The sequence below is a fragment of the Pseudorasbora parva genome, chromosome 1 (assembly GCF_024679245.1).
Source record: "Pseudorasbora parva isolate DD20220531a chromosome 1, ASM2467924v1, whole genome shotgun sequence".
Lineage (NCBI taxonomy): Eukaryota > Metazoa > Chordata > Actinopteri > Cypriniformes > Gobionidae > Pseudorasbora > Pseudorasbora parva.
Genome location: NC_090172.1, coordinates 47,656,057 through 47,673,217, shown reverse-complemented (window position 1 = coordinate 47,673,217; position 17,161 = coordinate 47,656,057). Strand labels below are relative to the sequence as shown.

Below are 17,161 nucleotides of genomic sequence, written 5' to 3'. Positions count from 1 at the left end.
TGATTACAGGATTTTCATTTTTGGGTGAACTATCTTTTTAAGTTGGAATCTGCTCCAGTTCCAAAAAGGGCTTCCTGTTGTCCAGCTGCTGGACTGAAGCTCCAACATTTTTCGTGTGTGTGTGTATGTGTGTGTGTGTGTGTGTGTGGATATAATGGGTCATTTATGGGACCCACATATTTGTGGTTTTCCTTCAATTCTGACCCTTGGTTCTGGTAACTTACACTGCAGGAGCACCGTTTTAGTCAGTTTGGTTGGATTTAATGTTCTTGTGCCTTATGTTCTTTTGTTTAAAAGTATATTTATACATTCTCTTTGTCACACTATTTAATTTTTTGTTCTTTGGATTTGAGTAAAGCTTGACATTGTGGTTTATGTGGTTATGTAGTGTAGAATGCTGGTGTAGAGGTTGTACTCTTCCAAGAAGTAAGTGTTTGTCATAGATTTATAAGCAAAGGTGGCTTTGACCTCTGGTTTCTAAAGGAGGCATTAATTGGAGAACAAACAAAACATCAGGGTTACATGATAACTGCAGGTAGAGACAGGTAGATGTTTGTTTTTATTTGTGTTTTTGCTCCTTATTGTATTGATTTGTTATTGTGACATACTGTAGTAAGGAGCAAAAACGTAAAGATTGGTGGTTCCCTGCAGCTTCCCTACTTTAGCATTTGTGTTTTTCGATGAATGGATGTTTGAAATGCCATCTATAGAATGCTCTGTTTAGTTTCTATATATCCCAGAATGAAGTTTAATTTTTTTTAATCCTTAACTTCTAAATTGTACTCAACCCTGATCAACATAGTATTATTATATGCATTGAAATATGTTGGTTACATTTGTTTGGTTCATTTGCACTTGTCTTGTTTTGATAATTGTCTTTATCTTTTTGGGGGTTAAGATGCACATAGAATCATCCTTTAACACTCATTTCATTTCAGCAAATTTATTTTGTGTAGTCATCTTTTGAATGTGCACAAATAGCTGTTGTTATGCATTCTTGCGGCAAACTTCACCCATTGTATTATGCAGAGCACACAGCTGACAGCTCTAAGTGATGAGGAAAGAGAATGAGGGAGCGAGTGGGGAGATACATGAATGTGACGTTTTGGACAGTGAACTCATCCTGGCCCTGGCGCACGCTGGCTGACCTTCCTCTAGTTAACAGCCAGAACTAGACCAGGTGTAATCACTTTCTCCAGCCTTCCGCCTGTCTTTCCGTCCAAGGGAGAGGGAGAGTAAGCGAGTAGGGGGTGGGCCAGTCAAGTGGCCTCCGGCCGACCCTGCTCGCATTCCCTCGGAGCCAGCGGACGATAAGCCTGACGTGCTATCTGTCTCGCTCTTTTTCCCTTGCCGTCTCTCACAGGCTCAGTTAGTATTGGCAGGTCGAGAGGGTTTGTATGGTAAAGCAGAAAGTCTGTGTTATGCATGTTATACATGCTGGAATTGGGACAGAGAGAGGGGGAGCTGACCCTTCAGTAACCTTGGCTTTGTTCCAATCAGGGAGTCAGGCAGGATCCAAAGTCTGAGCCCCTCACCCTGTACCACTTTAGATCAGCACCGCGCCAGGGGCTATGCCCTCATGGGAGAGCCTGGGTAACAAGGGTACAGAAAAGAGAGACTGGTATTATTCTCCCTTTTACCAATTTTTTTCCCACCCTGTTTCTTTTTCCTCTATTTTTCTTTCCTTATTTTCTCTTCTCTTCCTCCCTCTGTGAATTTCTACTTAAAGGCTTGACAAAAAGGTAGATTTACCGGTCTTGCCTCTTTAGCAACCTCCATCTTAACCCTCATCACCTTTTTACCGGAAAGCACAATGTGTTGTAGGTCATTTACAAATGCCAATTTGTTTGCCATTTAGTTAGGTAAATAGGATTTGGTAAATTCCATTGGGATAACAAGCACCAACCTGACCCTCAGTTTCATTTTTTTTTTTTTTCTCTCTCACTCATTCTTTCCCTTTCTTTGGCAGCTGTTTATCTGTTTGTCTTTATGCTGTGGTGATTATGAGTAAGCAGTATTCAGTCTGTAGCCTCTCTTTGACCTTGATCATGAGGGCTATCAGAGTTCATGTCCATAGAGACAGCACCACGGCATCACCCCAAAAAAAACCTTTTATCAGATTATATCGTTATTCATGCCCTGTGAAAGGGGTAGGAGTTCTGTAATGCTGGTTTATTGTCTGTCACCACACCACACGCACACAGATCCACATTCCATCTTCATTTTTCTACAGCAGCTGTAAGAGTAGTTTTGATTCATCCATTTCCTGTAAGCCTTAAAAAAGCCCTTTTCTTATAAATGTGAACAATGATACACCCTTGGCATAAATATGATTTCTGGAAACCGCTTTAACAAAATACACTGTGTATGTTAATGCTGATAATAAAGCTGTTTTGAATTTTCTTTACATATTTGAATATTCCTCTGCATTTCATATTTTTAACACATTTTGGAATAGAGCGCAACAGTCAATTTAAGGAAAGTAAAAGTTCCATATTTTCCCCGTTGGGGAAATTACAATAAAAATGAGTATTTTAAATTGTTAAATTGTGTTTAATAGCACAATTCCTGATGAAGAACTGCACGTTACTGTTCAAACCTTTTTTTTTTATGAAAGTGTTTTTTTTTAATGCTCACCAAGGCTAAGTGCTGTAATATTATGAAATATTTAAATTTAAAATACCTGTTTTCTATTTTAATATTCTTAGAAAAATATTATTTATTCCTGTGATCACAAAGCTGAATTTTCAGCTATCATTACTTCAAGCTTCTGTGATACATTATCCTTCAGCAATCATTCGAATATGCTGATTTGGGCTTAACAAACATTTTCTGTTTTGAAAACCCACTGCGCTGCTTAAGACATTTATGTATGTAAATCATGATACATAATTTTTTTCAGGATTATTTCATGAATAGAAATTTTATAAGAACAGCTATTACAATGTAAACCTTTACTGTCATTTTGATCAATTTAATACATCCTTGTTGAATAAGTGAATTTTTTTTATTTTATGTATTGACCCCAAAACCTTGAATGGCAATGTATATTGCGTGGATATAAGCTAAAACATGTTTATGAACAGTCAGTTTTGTGCTTTATTGTGGCCTGTTACATAATTATATTGTCCCTGTAATGCATGGAGGCACAAATCTATTGTGTAAATCTTCATCATGGTCCTTTTTCATATATATTTTCCTCTGAATAACTGTCATTTATGTCTATATGAGTAATTAGATTACACGCATATGTCAGACATAGTGCATTATTCTGACCATATGCATTTGTACAAATGTTAAAACCTTCTCTAGTAATTTCTTCAATATCATACCCTTTTCTGTTCTGTGTTCCTTTCAGCTCTCTGTGCACTGCAGATGCTTGCTACTGGCTCAGCTCTGACCATTCTGTCACACTTCTTCCCCAGCAATAACTAACCTTGTCGGAATAGACAGGAAGGTAAAAGGGAGGTCATGTCTTCCCCAGCCCAGTGCCAAGTTCTTGAGTTTTAACAGTTATTAATTAGCATCAGCAACTCCTTTAAACGGGTTGTGTGGAAAGTGAAAATGAGCTCATCCTCCAATTGCAAAATGTTTCTGTTCACACATTGATATTGCTAATTTATTTATTAACCCTCAGTCTTAGTTGATCTGTTTTGCATTGGACTGAAAAGGCTTGTGACTGTTTTGTTGTCATATTGACCTGGCTATAACTCTCTTTTCTGAATGGACAGGAAGTTGAAAGTGAGGCCACCTCTTCCCCTAGGCTAACGTAAACGGTCAAACATCCATTAATTACAGACTGTAACTCTATTAAAATAAGTGTCAAAACAAGTCAACCAGAAGGTCACAGAGAGTATACAGAGGGACGTGCCAAATCATCTCTTCTGTGACTTTGAAGCACCTTATCATTTTACATAATATCATTTTTATTGATTCATTTTAAAGTCTTTTTACATTTATTTTTTAACTTTTGGTTAATTCTTCAGTCATAGTTTGCGATCTGATTTTTCTGTCATCTGAGATTTCAATGAACCAGGTTTTAATAAGGTTCATTTACCCAGCCATTTGAAGTCTTTAGATGTTTCAGAAATGGGACTGTTTTCATTCTGCGGGATTTAGCCACTCTCCTCAGGTCTCGATGACCGCTTCACCACACCATAACCCCAGAGATAACTCTTCCTTGTCTGAAGAGGACAGGAAGGTAAGTTTGAGGCCAAGTCTTCCCCAGACTAGGCTCCTTAGACGTTGCGGCTTCAGGAAGAGGGCGGTTTTTACTTGTCCCTGATGGGGCTTGCTAACAAAGCGAACAGGACTGATAACAGAACAATGACCCGAGTAGGGTTCAGCTTAGAGGCGGTGTATCGGCCACCGCAACCATCTCCATCTTGACCACCCGCTGACCTCAACCTCGCTCATGCTTTTTGGAAATGCTTAGAGTTCCCTCAGTAAAGTTTGCAGTTAAGAGATTAGCAGTGCCCTGTAGCGACTTGTACTATACACACCCAGCAAGAGAATCTCTGTATCAATTAAATATTGTCATTGAGTTGAAAAGGTGGAGAATTAATCTCCTGAACTCTTTGTGTCCTGCGGCCTTTGACAGCAATGTTTGTAGCCTTTTTAATACATTTAGCGGCTGTCAGAATACTTTGTGTTGGAGCTCCTGCTCTGCTGAAATCCTCTGAAGCCCTCTTGAGACTTCTGGCAAGTCCTAATCATTTACTGTAGGTCTCTGCTTCTACTAATGTCATTATATGAGCCACTCAGTTGTGGCACGGCCCCACCAGCATCCTACCAGAGCAGACCAATGGAAAGTGGTCATTGTTCATTTTTACACTCAAGTTCAGTGCAGGGTGAATTCTATTTGAATGACAGCATCACTATGTCCTGCTCACTCTGGAGTACTCTAAAGGGTACAGGCCATTACTGCCTCTTTTTGGTACACTCTATTTAAAGACATAAGTCACTGGCATTCTATTTTGTTAACATGATCATATTGCAGCAAAATTCATAAATGGTTAAAAATAATACCACATAAGTGGTATGAAAAAATACTAAGATGTGCTTCAAGATATCTTATTTTGAGTTTATTTTTAATTGATTTATACCTTTAAAATTGTGTTAGGATTTTAACTTGCATGTCTCAGTTACACTTTTTCATACACACATTGTCTACTGTGCATACGCATATGCCATTCTCTTGGTGCTGTGGAAGCTTCACATACAACAGAGTCCCCCACCCTGTATTATTTTGTTTCGTTAATACGATTTACTTGGGTTTATGTCTCAAAAGGAAGAAAAGATCTGTTGCTACTTGTTACATTGCAACTTTAATATTGACGAAGGTTAATAAATGCAATAAAAGTTTTTTTCTTTCATTTATTAGCTATATATCTGTAATAACTAAATATGAGGTATTGTAAAGGTCAAATCGAGGGAATGCATGTTCAGCACCGTCTCATTTGAGCCCTGGGCAATAATCTGAGGTAGCACAGGGAGAGCAGAAGAAGAAGTGGGAGTTTCCTCTTCTCCTGCTCTCCCTCTGCTTTCTCCTTTTACTTTTCCTCTCCATCATTTTTATCTTTGTCCTCCACATCATATTTTTTTCCGTTATGGACCCCTTTATTTTCTTTTTGTCTTTCTTGTCTCTTATTCCTTTTCTTCACTTTCTCTTGTTTTGATTGACAGTTGCTATCATTTCCAGCACTGGGGCTTCTAGGACTGTCATTTTAAAGTTTTTTTCACAGACAGAGAAAGCAACCATTCATTGTTGTTAATCTTTGCTGATTGACATATCTTTTCCCTGCTGTTAAGAGCATGTTTGTTTGCATAGACTGAGACTTGTGTTTGAGCGTCTCATGCTTTCTGTGTCGCTGGACACTTTAGCGTAGTTGGAGTTTAAGCCAGGATAACCTCTATGGATAACCTCTGACCTCTTGTGTGCTACTGAAATATGGCTTGAGAAACAGGGAGCCACTTTTCCTTTTTTCAGTACTCAGATACTGCTTATCATTTTCCTCCCGGTGGACTTTGACTGATGTTGAATGATGTTTAAGTTGCTCCTCCTTCCCTTTTTTCTTTCCACTCTCTCTACGTTCACATGATCCAGAGCCATGGATAGCTGAGCTAAGTGTTTTTGATTCAGACCTTTTGGTTGGTTATCTGTGCAGGTTAATGTTAAGATAAAACTTGACCTTTCTTACTAGCGTTAACAGATTTCCCACAGAAACTTCTAGAAATGACCATAAACGGTGATGGGATGAGGATTAGAATGCATGTTAACCAGGCACATTCAGAGTTGAGTTCAAAACTACCTACTGGGGATTGGGGATTATAATTGTTTGTCATTCCATAAAGTTAGCAGCCCACCATCTGATTTTTCACTGCTATTTTTATTAATATTAACTGCTATAGTTGATTAAGTTAATATGTTCAATGAGATTCTTTAGTGTCTAAATGAAAAGTTTGTAATTAAAAATTCTCCTCAGTATTGTAAGAAAACACTAATTTTACCTGGACAAACACAGCTCTGTTTTCAGCAAGCCATTTCAGTGCATACGGCTTTACAGTTTTTTACAATCGCTATGACAATTCTTTCATTACTTTTAAGAATTTCCCTAAACTCTTAACGCAGTTAACACAACGTTTGTATGTGTAGGCTATACTATTAACACTAATACTATTTAATATTTATTGTTGCTTTGACACAAAATGCATATAGTTAACACAAATGTAAAAATACCGGTACTTGAACTTATTTTACACACAAGCTCAACTATTTACCATTTTTATAACACTGTGCTATGATTGACTAAATGTTCCTGTTGGAAGAGTAGAGTGGTGTATTATTGTATTTTGAAAATTGGTGCTGGAGTTTAGTTTACAATGTACGATTTTTGAGCATGAAATTAACCTTTTTGACAATTGTGTGTTGTAGGTGTGTTGGTGCGTTAAGAGTTTAGGAAAATTGTTAAAAATATTTTTAAAAAAATTGTCATAGCGATTATAAAAAAAAAAACTGTAAATGATAATGTTCTTTGCTCACCCCTGTTCTTTGCTCACCACTGTTCTATGGGGCGTTTTGACACTCGTGTGAAGTGTTGCCCTTCACAACAGTTGCGGTATATTTTGGAGAAAGTATTGCAACGGGAGTCTCTGAAAGCACTGACTTTAGGTCACCACAGGAATGATTCAACAGACACCGTTATAAACCATCTAACGTTACAAAAGTAAGCTTAGTGTAGTTACCACATTAACTTTATCAACAGCATACACAGTTTGTAATAACACAATAACCTATAATATAATAAAAATATAAACGTGGGATTATGAATTATATTGAGAACGTCATTCATAGAAAGCATGCCATAGTTTAACTTACCCTGTAAACTTTAGCCGCATTCATCGTGAAGCGTGCAAGCATTTAAAATGTTACACTCAGTTCTTCTGGAGGTGCAGCACGACCACGAATAGTTGGTACTGATCTTTTCAGGAGGATCTTCTTAGCCAAACTTCTTTATACTGACCATCGTTTATAAAGCAGTCTGGTCAGAAATGATTTGCACTGCACAAACATGAAAGCATTGATGTTGATCGGTGGTAATATTCCCTTTCAAAACAAAACTCAGCCACTGCGTCTTCAGCGGTTCGGAATTAGGAACATCAGAATGACTGCTGTGTTCGTTATTACACCCCAGAAAAGAACCCCGCACTGACTTAGATGCCATTCTGCTCCTGTGTATCAACAATGGTGGACTATGATGAGAGCTCGCTCAGGGCGGGTCTGTGTTGAAGCTGCTGTCAATCAACAGTCGTGGGAGGGGTGTCCGACCGTTTGGCGTCAAACGGCTTTATGAGAGACAGAAAACATATAAGGAGATTTTAAAAAAAAACACTGGATGGATTTTTATCATTATAGGATTAATTAGCACCGCCAAACACATTTACATACAATCAACTTGTAAAAGTGCATGTACCATTATATGACCCCTTTAACCATAAACCAACAAATGTGTTCTGATCCAAACATTTTGAATGTTTAATTCATCCTCCTCTTCTTTCCCCAAAAATGAAAATGATGTCCTCATTCTCATGTAATTCCAAACGCATAAGACCTTTGTTTATCTTTTAAATGCAAAAGAAAAAAAAAACACACTTTTTTGTTTTGTTTCGAAGATGATCAAAAGTCTTATGGGTTCGAACAACATAAGGTTGAGTAATGATGACAATGATCACCTATCCCTTAAAACTAAAATAATTGTTGCTCTTTTTACTGACTACATCAGAGAAAACACTAAGCGCTTAAAGGGGTTCTGGATCTCTCATGTCCATTTTTGTTCTCAGCGGAGGTTTAATGCTGCTGTATCTGTATCGGATTTACTCGTCGTTCACATTTATGACTGTGCGCTTGAGCCCTATTTGCTGCGGTTCAAATCACAACTCGCTTACCAGCCCATTGTGACTCATCTCATGTTTAGAAGACATTTTTTACTAACCGACACCCTACTCTGCCAGATAACTGCATAGGCCTTTTTAAATATGGGTCAGACCATCGGTTATATTTCACTAGTATATAGATACTTTGGCCTCTTTCTCTCTACCTCACTAATAGTTTGTTTTAGCAAAGTAGAGTCATTGATATTTCTTTCTTTACTAGGCTAATCTCTCTTTTCTGTGCTGGTTATTATCAGTGTTATCATTATTCAGGCTTAAGCTCAACTGACTTTGGGCTGCATGAGCCTCTGGGGCTGACGGCCCAATTCCAGAACGCACTAAACAACACTGAGAGCCAGAGGGCAGCCAGAGGTGAGAGGAGAACTAACGAGAAAAGGAGTGTGAGGAGAAGGCATGGATGAATTTATAGTGGCAGTGATGGCACAAAGAGAATAAAAACACTTCAGCATTAGTGACTAGAGAACGCAAAACTAACCGACTTAGAGGTTAAGAACATTATCCTTTCATCTTAGTTTTCCTTCTTTTACATAGTTGCTCATTCGCATCGACTTCATTAAGTCATAATGAATAATTATGCTTTATCGGCTGGTAATTCACGAGCCGTTTGGAGGTGGCTACTATGTTACTGGGACATAGGTGATCATTACAAAAACTCCTTACCAGAGCATTTTTAGATTGATTGCATGAGTAAAGTGGCAAATCAAACTTGTTTTTCCAGAACACTGCCAGAAAGAGCAACAAGTCTAAGGGGACAAAAGAATAACAAGGCAGTCAATTCCCAACACCCCCAGGCTATTAACGAGAATAGCTATTCCTGCTGCGTTCCAAACAAACAAGTACGATGGTCGGAATAACTGTTATAAGCCCTTATCCAAGCGGCCCAGAGCGGGGATAGTGTGAACGAGGGGTACCGTTGAGGCAGTGAGGGAAACGAGAGCAACACATCAATGTGCAACGTCATGTTTTCTTTTTTTTTGCTCCCTTTCTCTCCATCATTCTTTCTTTTAGAAGAATGAGAGGAAGTGATAATCCAGCGCCCGCCCGCCCCCATGCCCTAGCTCCTCTCTAGCGTGGCCCTCTGTTTGTTCAGAGAGGGGCCGATAACACTGTCGGGGGTCACGCCGAGGTCAAAGAGAGAGACCGAGTGGAAGTTCATTGGAAGGTGAAGGCGGGGCGGAGAGGCAGAGCGGAAAGGTGAAACCCAGGTCATGGACGAGTTTGACACACTAGCAAGCGCTATGTGGAATGCAAGTGCATTCAGATTACAAATGACAGCGGCAAAACCTGGCCTCTTTTTCTCTCTCCCTCTCCTCTCCAGAGCCTTCCTCCCTTGGCGGGTCTGTACAGACCATGTTAGCGGGAAGAAGAGAAGAGAAAGGGGAAAAAAAACAAGATATGAATGCAAATCCAAAAATCACTTATCTCACGCAGGTGCTTATCTGCCATCGCACAGGGTGTGTAAGTGCATGGTTTCATGAGAGGTTTTGTTTGAAAAAGCTGATGGTTGAATTTGTTGTTTGTTAAAAGTTTGATTTCAGATGGACTAAAACAATAATTGCTCACTGGTCTGCTCTACTGGTCTGTTGCTGTTTTTTTCTCTTAAAAAAGCTGCGGTCACATTTACTGTTGTTCAATTTTCGCAGTCATTTCAATAGTAATCCACACAATCGGGAATTCTTTGAAAGATTTCCCTATGCAGATTGCTCACGCAGAAATTTGTTTGGTTTGAAAGAGACTATGTGTGTTTACGGTTGAATACAGAGGTTGTATAGTCATTTGCTTCTCTTTTTTTCTCTCTTGGCAAGTTTGATGACATGTTTGATTGTGTTTGTTTGCATTCCCAGCACTGAATCTGCGTCTAAATGTGTGTTTGTGTGAGTGGGTTTGTTTGGGAGGGAGGAATGTGCTCTGTTGTTTATTGAGTCAGTGCTGAGTGGTGCATTTTTGGCCAGGCTCCAGCAAGGTCAGTAGCTGGCCGGGTCATTCACGGGTCATTACCGGCCCATTATCGGGTCAGGTTCGGGTCAGAAAGAGCCCTGCATTCAGGGTGAAAGAGTGTAAATGGCTGTTCTCTCTTTAACCTCTTTCCATTCTCCTCTAATCCCCTGCTTTGTCATGTTGCTTTACCCTGTGTCTCCTCTATAATCTCATTTAAGAGGCCCTGCTCACTTATGTAACATTGGGAGAAGTGAACTGGCCTGATCTAACAAGGGCCAGCGGTGGTGTTTAATGAACTTTAATGATCTCTCTTTGTCTTTTCTTCCCCACACCACCACCATCCTGTGTTCAGTTGCTGGATCTCTTCACTCAGTGGGACTGGTCCACGTATCTGGCTGACTACGGCCGACCCACCTGCAAGTACCTGCGAGTCAATCCTCACACGGCTCTCGCCCTCCTAGAGAAGTGAGTCTCACGCTGTCCTCTTTGACCACATGCATTTACTTTAAGACATCTGATCAGATGCAAATTGTTTCTTTTCTTTTCTTTCTCTCATCTTTCATCTTATGTTATTCATGAGTAGGATTTCTCGATCGTGAGTATTCTGCATTTTGTTGATGTGCCTTTTACATTGGTAATTTTCATGAAATGTCCAGATCCCCCCAAAAAAGAATAGGAAACAATATTTTACATAATGAAATTAAACACACACAGACATGTTTTCTTGTTTTATGGGGACATTGCATAGACATAATGATTTTTATACTGCTCGAACTGTATATTCTATCCCCTAACCCTAAACCTACCAATCACAGAAAAAACTTTTAGATTTTTAAAAAAATATCACTTAGTATAAGCTTTTTTCCTCATGTAAACCAAAAAATGCCCCCACGAGGATTTGCACATTGCAATAACGTAGACACACACACACACACACACACACACACACACACACACACACACACACACACACACACACACACACACACACACACACACACACACACACACACACACACACACACACACACACACACACACAATAATAGTAATACATTTTTTACTTCCTTTAATTTTGGGGTAAAATACGACTTGGACATTTCTTAAGTTTTTTTTAATATTCACTCACATGATCAGTGTTAATGTTTGTAAGGTTTGGTTCACTTTATGTTTTTTGCTATGCATTATGTATAAAAGTGAGTGTTAATGTCAGTGTTTGGCATGCTGTTCATTAAAACACAGTACATGTTTGCAGAATGCATGCATTCCTCCGTGTTATGTATGTGTATATTTGCTAGACTTGTGACCCTTAGCTTTCCTCTGTCCCTTTCTTTTCCTTCCCTCCCTCCTTCCCTCCTCTGGCTGTCCTCTTGTATCTGTGATATAAAGCAGCAGTGGTTTGGCATTAAAGCCCCCCCCCCCCACACACACACACACACACATACACACACCTGCCTGATCCCATTTGAGCTGCACTTACCTCAGCCTTACCCTCTTGACCCTCTGTCTCGGTGAAAGTGATCTGTATTATTTAGCCTGGCGAGAGTTACACACTACTAAACATGAATACTGTGTGTACATGTGAGTGTGTGTGGAATCAGAGCACGACCTGCTCGTTGAAGAGAAAAGCTTTCCTTTATTGGAGTGTTCTTAAAAAGGAAATACTTTTTAGTTACTTAGAGACGGGAAATGATGATTAAATATAAGAATTATGAGTTTTAGCTTGTTTAAAAAACTCATCCAATAAAATCCTTTTTGTTTATAAGTGGTGGAAGCATCTAAACTGAGGAAGTGAAGTCAAACCAGCAGTGATGTGGTTCAGAATCACCTCATTGTTTTTCTTCTCAATACTTCTCTGGTACTGGTTGCATGTCCCATTTTTGTACATTCAGACAAGAAAAAATATAATATGGAAATGCACTAAACTCAATCATAAAACTTTGAAGCAGTTTTGGTTTTACATGCATGTGGGTAGTGAATTTGATTATAGTGGTTCTCAACTGGTGGGTTGTGACCCCGAAATTTGCTACAGGTCTGTTCTGATGGGGTCATAGACAGGAGGGAAGAAACATGCTTAAAAAAGCACTTTAATATGGGGGTAGAGCGACACAAATAAGGTTTCTACTAAGGCTGCACGATTAATTAAACCACATGCAATTTGGCAAAGGCTGTGATTATGTTATGTGCAGCTTGTCAGTGAAGCACTGCGCTGATCAGTAGTAAATGCTGTTCCATCTGAAAGCCAGAGGGTGCTCTCACGCAGAAACTCCAAATATGCCCCGCAGAAGTACAATAGTGCACGTTTTTCCACTATCGCTGTGTCTGAATAAACAGAAGATTGAAACACTTTGATTAAACATGAATAATAAACACACAACTACAATAATATATGATTTATCTGAGTTCAAGACTTCTCGGGTATTTTCAATATAATAAAGTAAATTTATACTTCAATGATTCCAGATTTTCCAAATTTTCAAATAGTTGTATCTCGGACATAATGTCCTATCCTAGAAAAAAACAGAAACATATGAACAGAAAGCTTATTAATTCAGATGATGTATAAATCTCAATTTAAAAAAAAATAAAATTTTATTTTGCAACGGTCATTAATTGGCTGCCGGTGAACATGTCAAACTAACGCTAAAATACTTCCGATTTTAGCTTAGGATCAGAAGCAAAATTTTACTCAGATGGCCAATTCGTGGCCAAAATCGCAAAGTGTGTACCCAGCTTTAATTGCAATTAATCGTGCAGTCCTAGTTTCTACACGAATATAATTTTGTAAATACTTATAAAAATGCAATTTAAAAGTTTCATGTTGTAATTTTAATTGTTTTTTTACTTATAAAAAATTATATAAAAGATATAATATTAATATATAATATTGATATAAAATGTGTGAATCTAAATTGTTTTAAGCTGCTGCACTTTAACTTTAATTTCTTCATAGCAGCTATCGACATTAATCCAGTTGCCGCATCTTCAAAAACATGGAGCAACATTACACAAGGTAGAAGAAAATAAGGGTTCACTTGCAGTTAGAACAAGCATGGTTTGTGCTGACTATGTTTTGCGCAATGAGTTATCAAGAGCATTAAACCATCAAAACTCAGGAAACATTTTAAACGCAAACACTCAAACTACACAGACAAGTCTGTCATTTTAATAATTTTAGTGTACAATAAACAATTTAGCCTTTTGGTCAGGTTGATGTAAAATCCTTGCCTGAAGCAAAACCAGTTGAGAATCACTTCTGTCCGCCTCCATCTCCACTTTTGTTTGTTGAAGCGAGTCACAAACTCTCATGCTCAACAAAGCAAGCATTCCGCACTAGGCGGTGGTGATTCTTATCACCATGGTAATCACAGGCGGCTCTCTGTAAAAAAGCAGTGATGCATATCACCATGGCAATACAGTCATGCATCCGTGGCGATGGCTATCTTGCCTAATAACTTTAAGCGAATAATATTCACAGGATGAGCAGATAGAAAAAGAGCGATTGGATTTGAAGTCTGTAAATGTTCATTAAATGGTTTCTTACGGCAGAATTGAGTTGAGTTGTGCCGTTTTCTACCCACTGGCTGTTTTTTGTAATTTACATAAACTTCTAAATGTACGCCACTGTTCAAAAGTTTATTGTTATTATTTTTTTATTATTCAGCAAGGATGCATTAGATTGATCAAAAATGACAGCAGTGCATCTATAAGGTGTTGAACTATTTTAAAATATATTCTAATGAATACTGTTCTTTTGAAGAATCCATACTATGACGATAGTTGTATCATGTTTTCCACAAATTGGATAAGAAATGAAAAAGACAAATTTGAGCACCAAATCGGCATATTGGAATAATTTCTCAAGTATCATGTGAAACTGAAGACTGGAGTAATGATGCTGAAAACTCAGCTTTTCCATCATAAGGAATAAATTACATATTAAAATGTATTTAAAATATAGAGAACAGCTATTTTAGGTTAGAATAATTTTTGACAATATTACAGCTGACTGTGATCAAATAAATGCAGCCTTGCTGAACATCAGAGACTTTATTCAAAAGCAGGTAGTGTAAATATCTGTTCACATTTAGTTTTTATTGATGATTAATTTTTTAATGATCAAACTATTCCATAATATGCCTTTAAAATCGGAGGACTAGAGACTATGCAGAGTAGAAGAATGTGTTTTTTTCAAGGCCTTAATGATGATGGGTCTCTTCAGTATTTTGTCAAACTCTGGTGCCCAGCTCTGCCACGGTTTGGCTGGTTGCGAATGAGAGGAATGTGCATGCATTGGCTCAGTGATCTCCAGGCTACTGAGAGTGAGTGTTTGGCACAAGTGGCAGGAAAGTGAGCAGGATCATTAGAACCTCCATGCAAGTCTGCTCCAAGGTTCCTGCATGGAAGCAGCGTTGAGAGTGTCTTTCTTGACCACACAGTGTGCCCTTCTTTGAGCTCTTTTGTGGTACAGCATGGTTACCAACATGAGTTTAAGTGGCGCCCCCTTTCTCATCATATTCTTATCAGCTGTATTGCAGCTATCCCATTCTTTCATTCTGTTTGCCCTCTTTTCATTCCGATTTATGAGCATTTCATACTGATGATACATGAAAGTGAATTATCAAAGCCAATCTTTTGCATCTTCCTTTTTTCTGTTTTTGTAATCTAATGATCTTATATGCTTTATTCATTGTGTGCAGGATGAAGGACACCAGCCGCAAAAACAACATGTTCGCTCAATTCCGTAAAAACGAACGGGACAAGCAGAAGCTTATAGACACTGTTGTCAAACAGCTGAAAAATCTCATCGCAACCAACCAAGCCTGAGAAAGCCAACGCATAAGCAGACGGCCCACGTCCTGATGACTTGCCACCATCAGCATGTGTAGACTGCGCTTGCACACCTCCATTAGTTGGACATATTGTTCCTTTAACACAAAGACACTTGGACTGTCGCGCACACATATTAATACACCTCTCTGAAATGAGCACCTGCTAAACCATCCCGTGCCTGTGTGATATGCTGTCCATGTCTTCCTTTGTGACTACCTGATCACATTAAGGACACACAATCACATTTTTGTTCTTTTCAAACCGGTTTTGTTTGTTTTATTATCTTGTATTGTTCATTTGTCACACTAACTTCCTGTCGCACAATTTGAATTGCCTTTACAATAGTTCTAAAGTATTATTTATCTCATTTATGAATTTGACAACTACAGGTACACTGTAATGTGGATATTAAGTCAATTGCTGCAAAGTAAAGAAAAAAAAATGGAACACTAACTATGCTGAATAATGCTCTCATAATTTGTCAAGAGATAGTCCACCCCAAAATTCATGTTCTGTCTTTATTTACTTCTTTTGTTCCAAACCTGTATGGTTGACTGATTTCTGTGGAACACAAAAGAAGATACTTTGGGAAATGTCCGTTTTCTTCTCTCTCTGGGAATCAAAACTCTTTGGTTACCAACCATCTTTAAAATATTTTCTTTTGTGTTGTGCAGAAGGGTTGGAACAGCATGATGGTGAATAATTGATGACAGAATTTTAATTTCGGGTGAATATAAATGAATATTCTCATAGATGGGTCAAGGGTTCATTTGAGTGCTGATCATAATGAGGGACATTTTTTGGAGTTCTCAATACAGGGAATCCAGTTACTGCCCTTGTTAAATATTTAATGCATAGTAATTATATACTAGACATGCTCCAGCTTTAGTCTGTTACAACCAAGACGTAGATTATATTAATACCTTAAAGAATGAAAGTTGTGTGGCAGCTTTTGAGATGATTATTTGACCAGGTTAAGATTAAGTTTATGATGTTTTTTGATCGGACTTCCAATACGCAGAATAGAGGCTTATGTCTCTTGTATTCATTGATTGCAAATATAACATTCAACGCGAGACCTGACTGAAGATGTGTAAGGCTGGGGAACCTACTATAATGTCATAGAAATAAATCATACAAGAGCAGGCTAATTTCAGCACATTCAAATTTGATCTGAGTTTATGTACACTGCTGTACATTAAAACTACTATAAATGGCTTTTAGTATTTAAAGTGTCTTGCCATAACTTTGATATTTCCCTGATAGGAATGAGGGTGCAATATTATTATTATTATTATTATTATTATTATTATTATTATTATTATTATTATTATTATTATTATTATTTTCGAATTGAACTGTGGGATTTTATGTTTTTAAGGGAGTTTTGTTTAAAGATGCAAGTTTGAAGCCTGTCCCTTACAGTAGATGCAAAATCATTCAACCATAAAGGGAATTCTTCAGTTTTAGGGACAGAACCAGCACCATGAGCAGTTTTCTGGCTTCTGCTCTTCTTGTCTGTGCCTTGACTTTTTTTCCATGCCAATATTTGATTCATGTGTTTTCTGCACAGCACCTGGCCCTGAACGTGTGACCAGGGAATGGATGTGCACTGGTGTGTGTTTGAGCGAGTGTGCATGAGAACTTTCAGCTCTGATGAGAGAGAGAGAGAGAGAGAGAGAGATGCAGAGATGCACTGTACAGATTGTTAAACCACTAATGAATATTACAGTACTAATAAATTCTGCAAATGCCAACAGCTACATAATAAATTGAGATTGTGTACTTTTATTTTGCATCTGCACATCAATAATTTCAGTATGGAAACATACAACTAGATTCCACATGCCTTCCCTATGATCAGTGTTATTTTACTAATATTCATGTACCATTATAGTAGGCTATTTATTCATATTTTGAATTGGCTTTTATGTTCATA

General features: G+C 38.1%; 1 protein-coding gene across 3 annotated transcripts in view; it reads left to right on the top strand.

Moving 5' to 3' along the window:
* The window catches only part of exoc6b (exocyst complex component 6B), a 123,423-nt gene extending 106,984 nt beyond the window's left edge, over positions 1 to 16,439 (top strand). For all 3 annotated transcript variants that reach the window (XM_067443512.1, XM_067443497.1, XM_067443506.1), the window contains 2 exons: positions 10,742 to 10,854; positions 15,090 to 16,439. In XM_067443512.1, the coding sequence (XP_067299613.1) occupies positions 10,742 to 10,854; positions 15,090 to 15,216 (240 nt within the window). In that variant the 3' untranslated portion in view covers positions 15,217 to 16,439. The remainder of the gene's footprint in view (positions 1 to 10,741; positions 10,855 to 15,089) is intronic.
* The last annotated feature ends 722 nt before the right edge of the window (positions 16,440 to 17,161 follow it).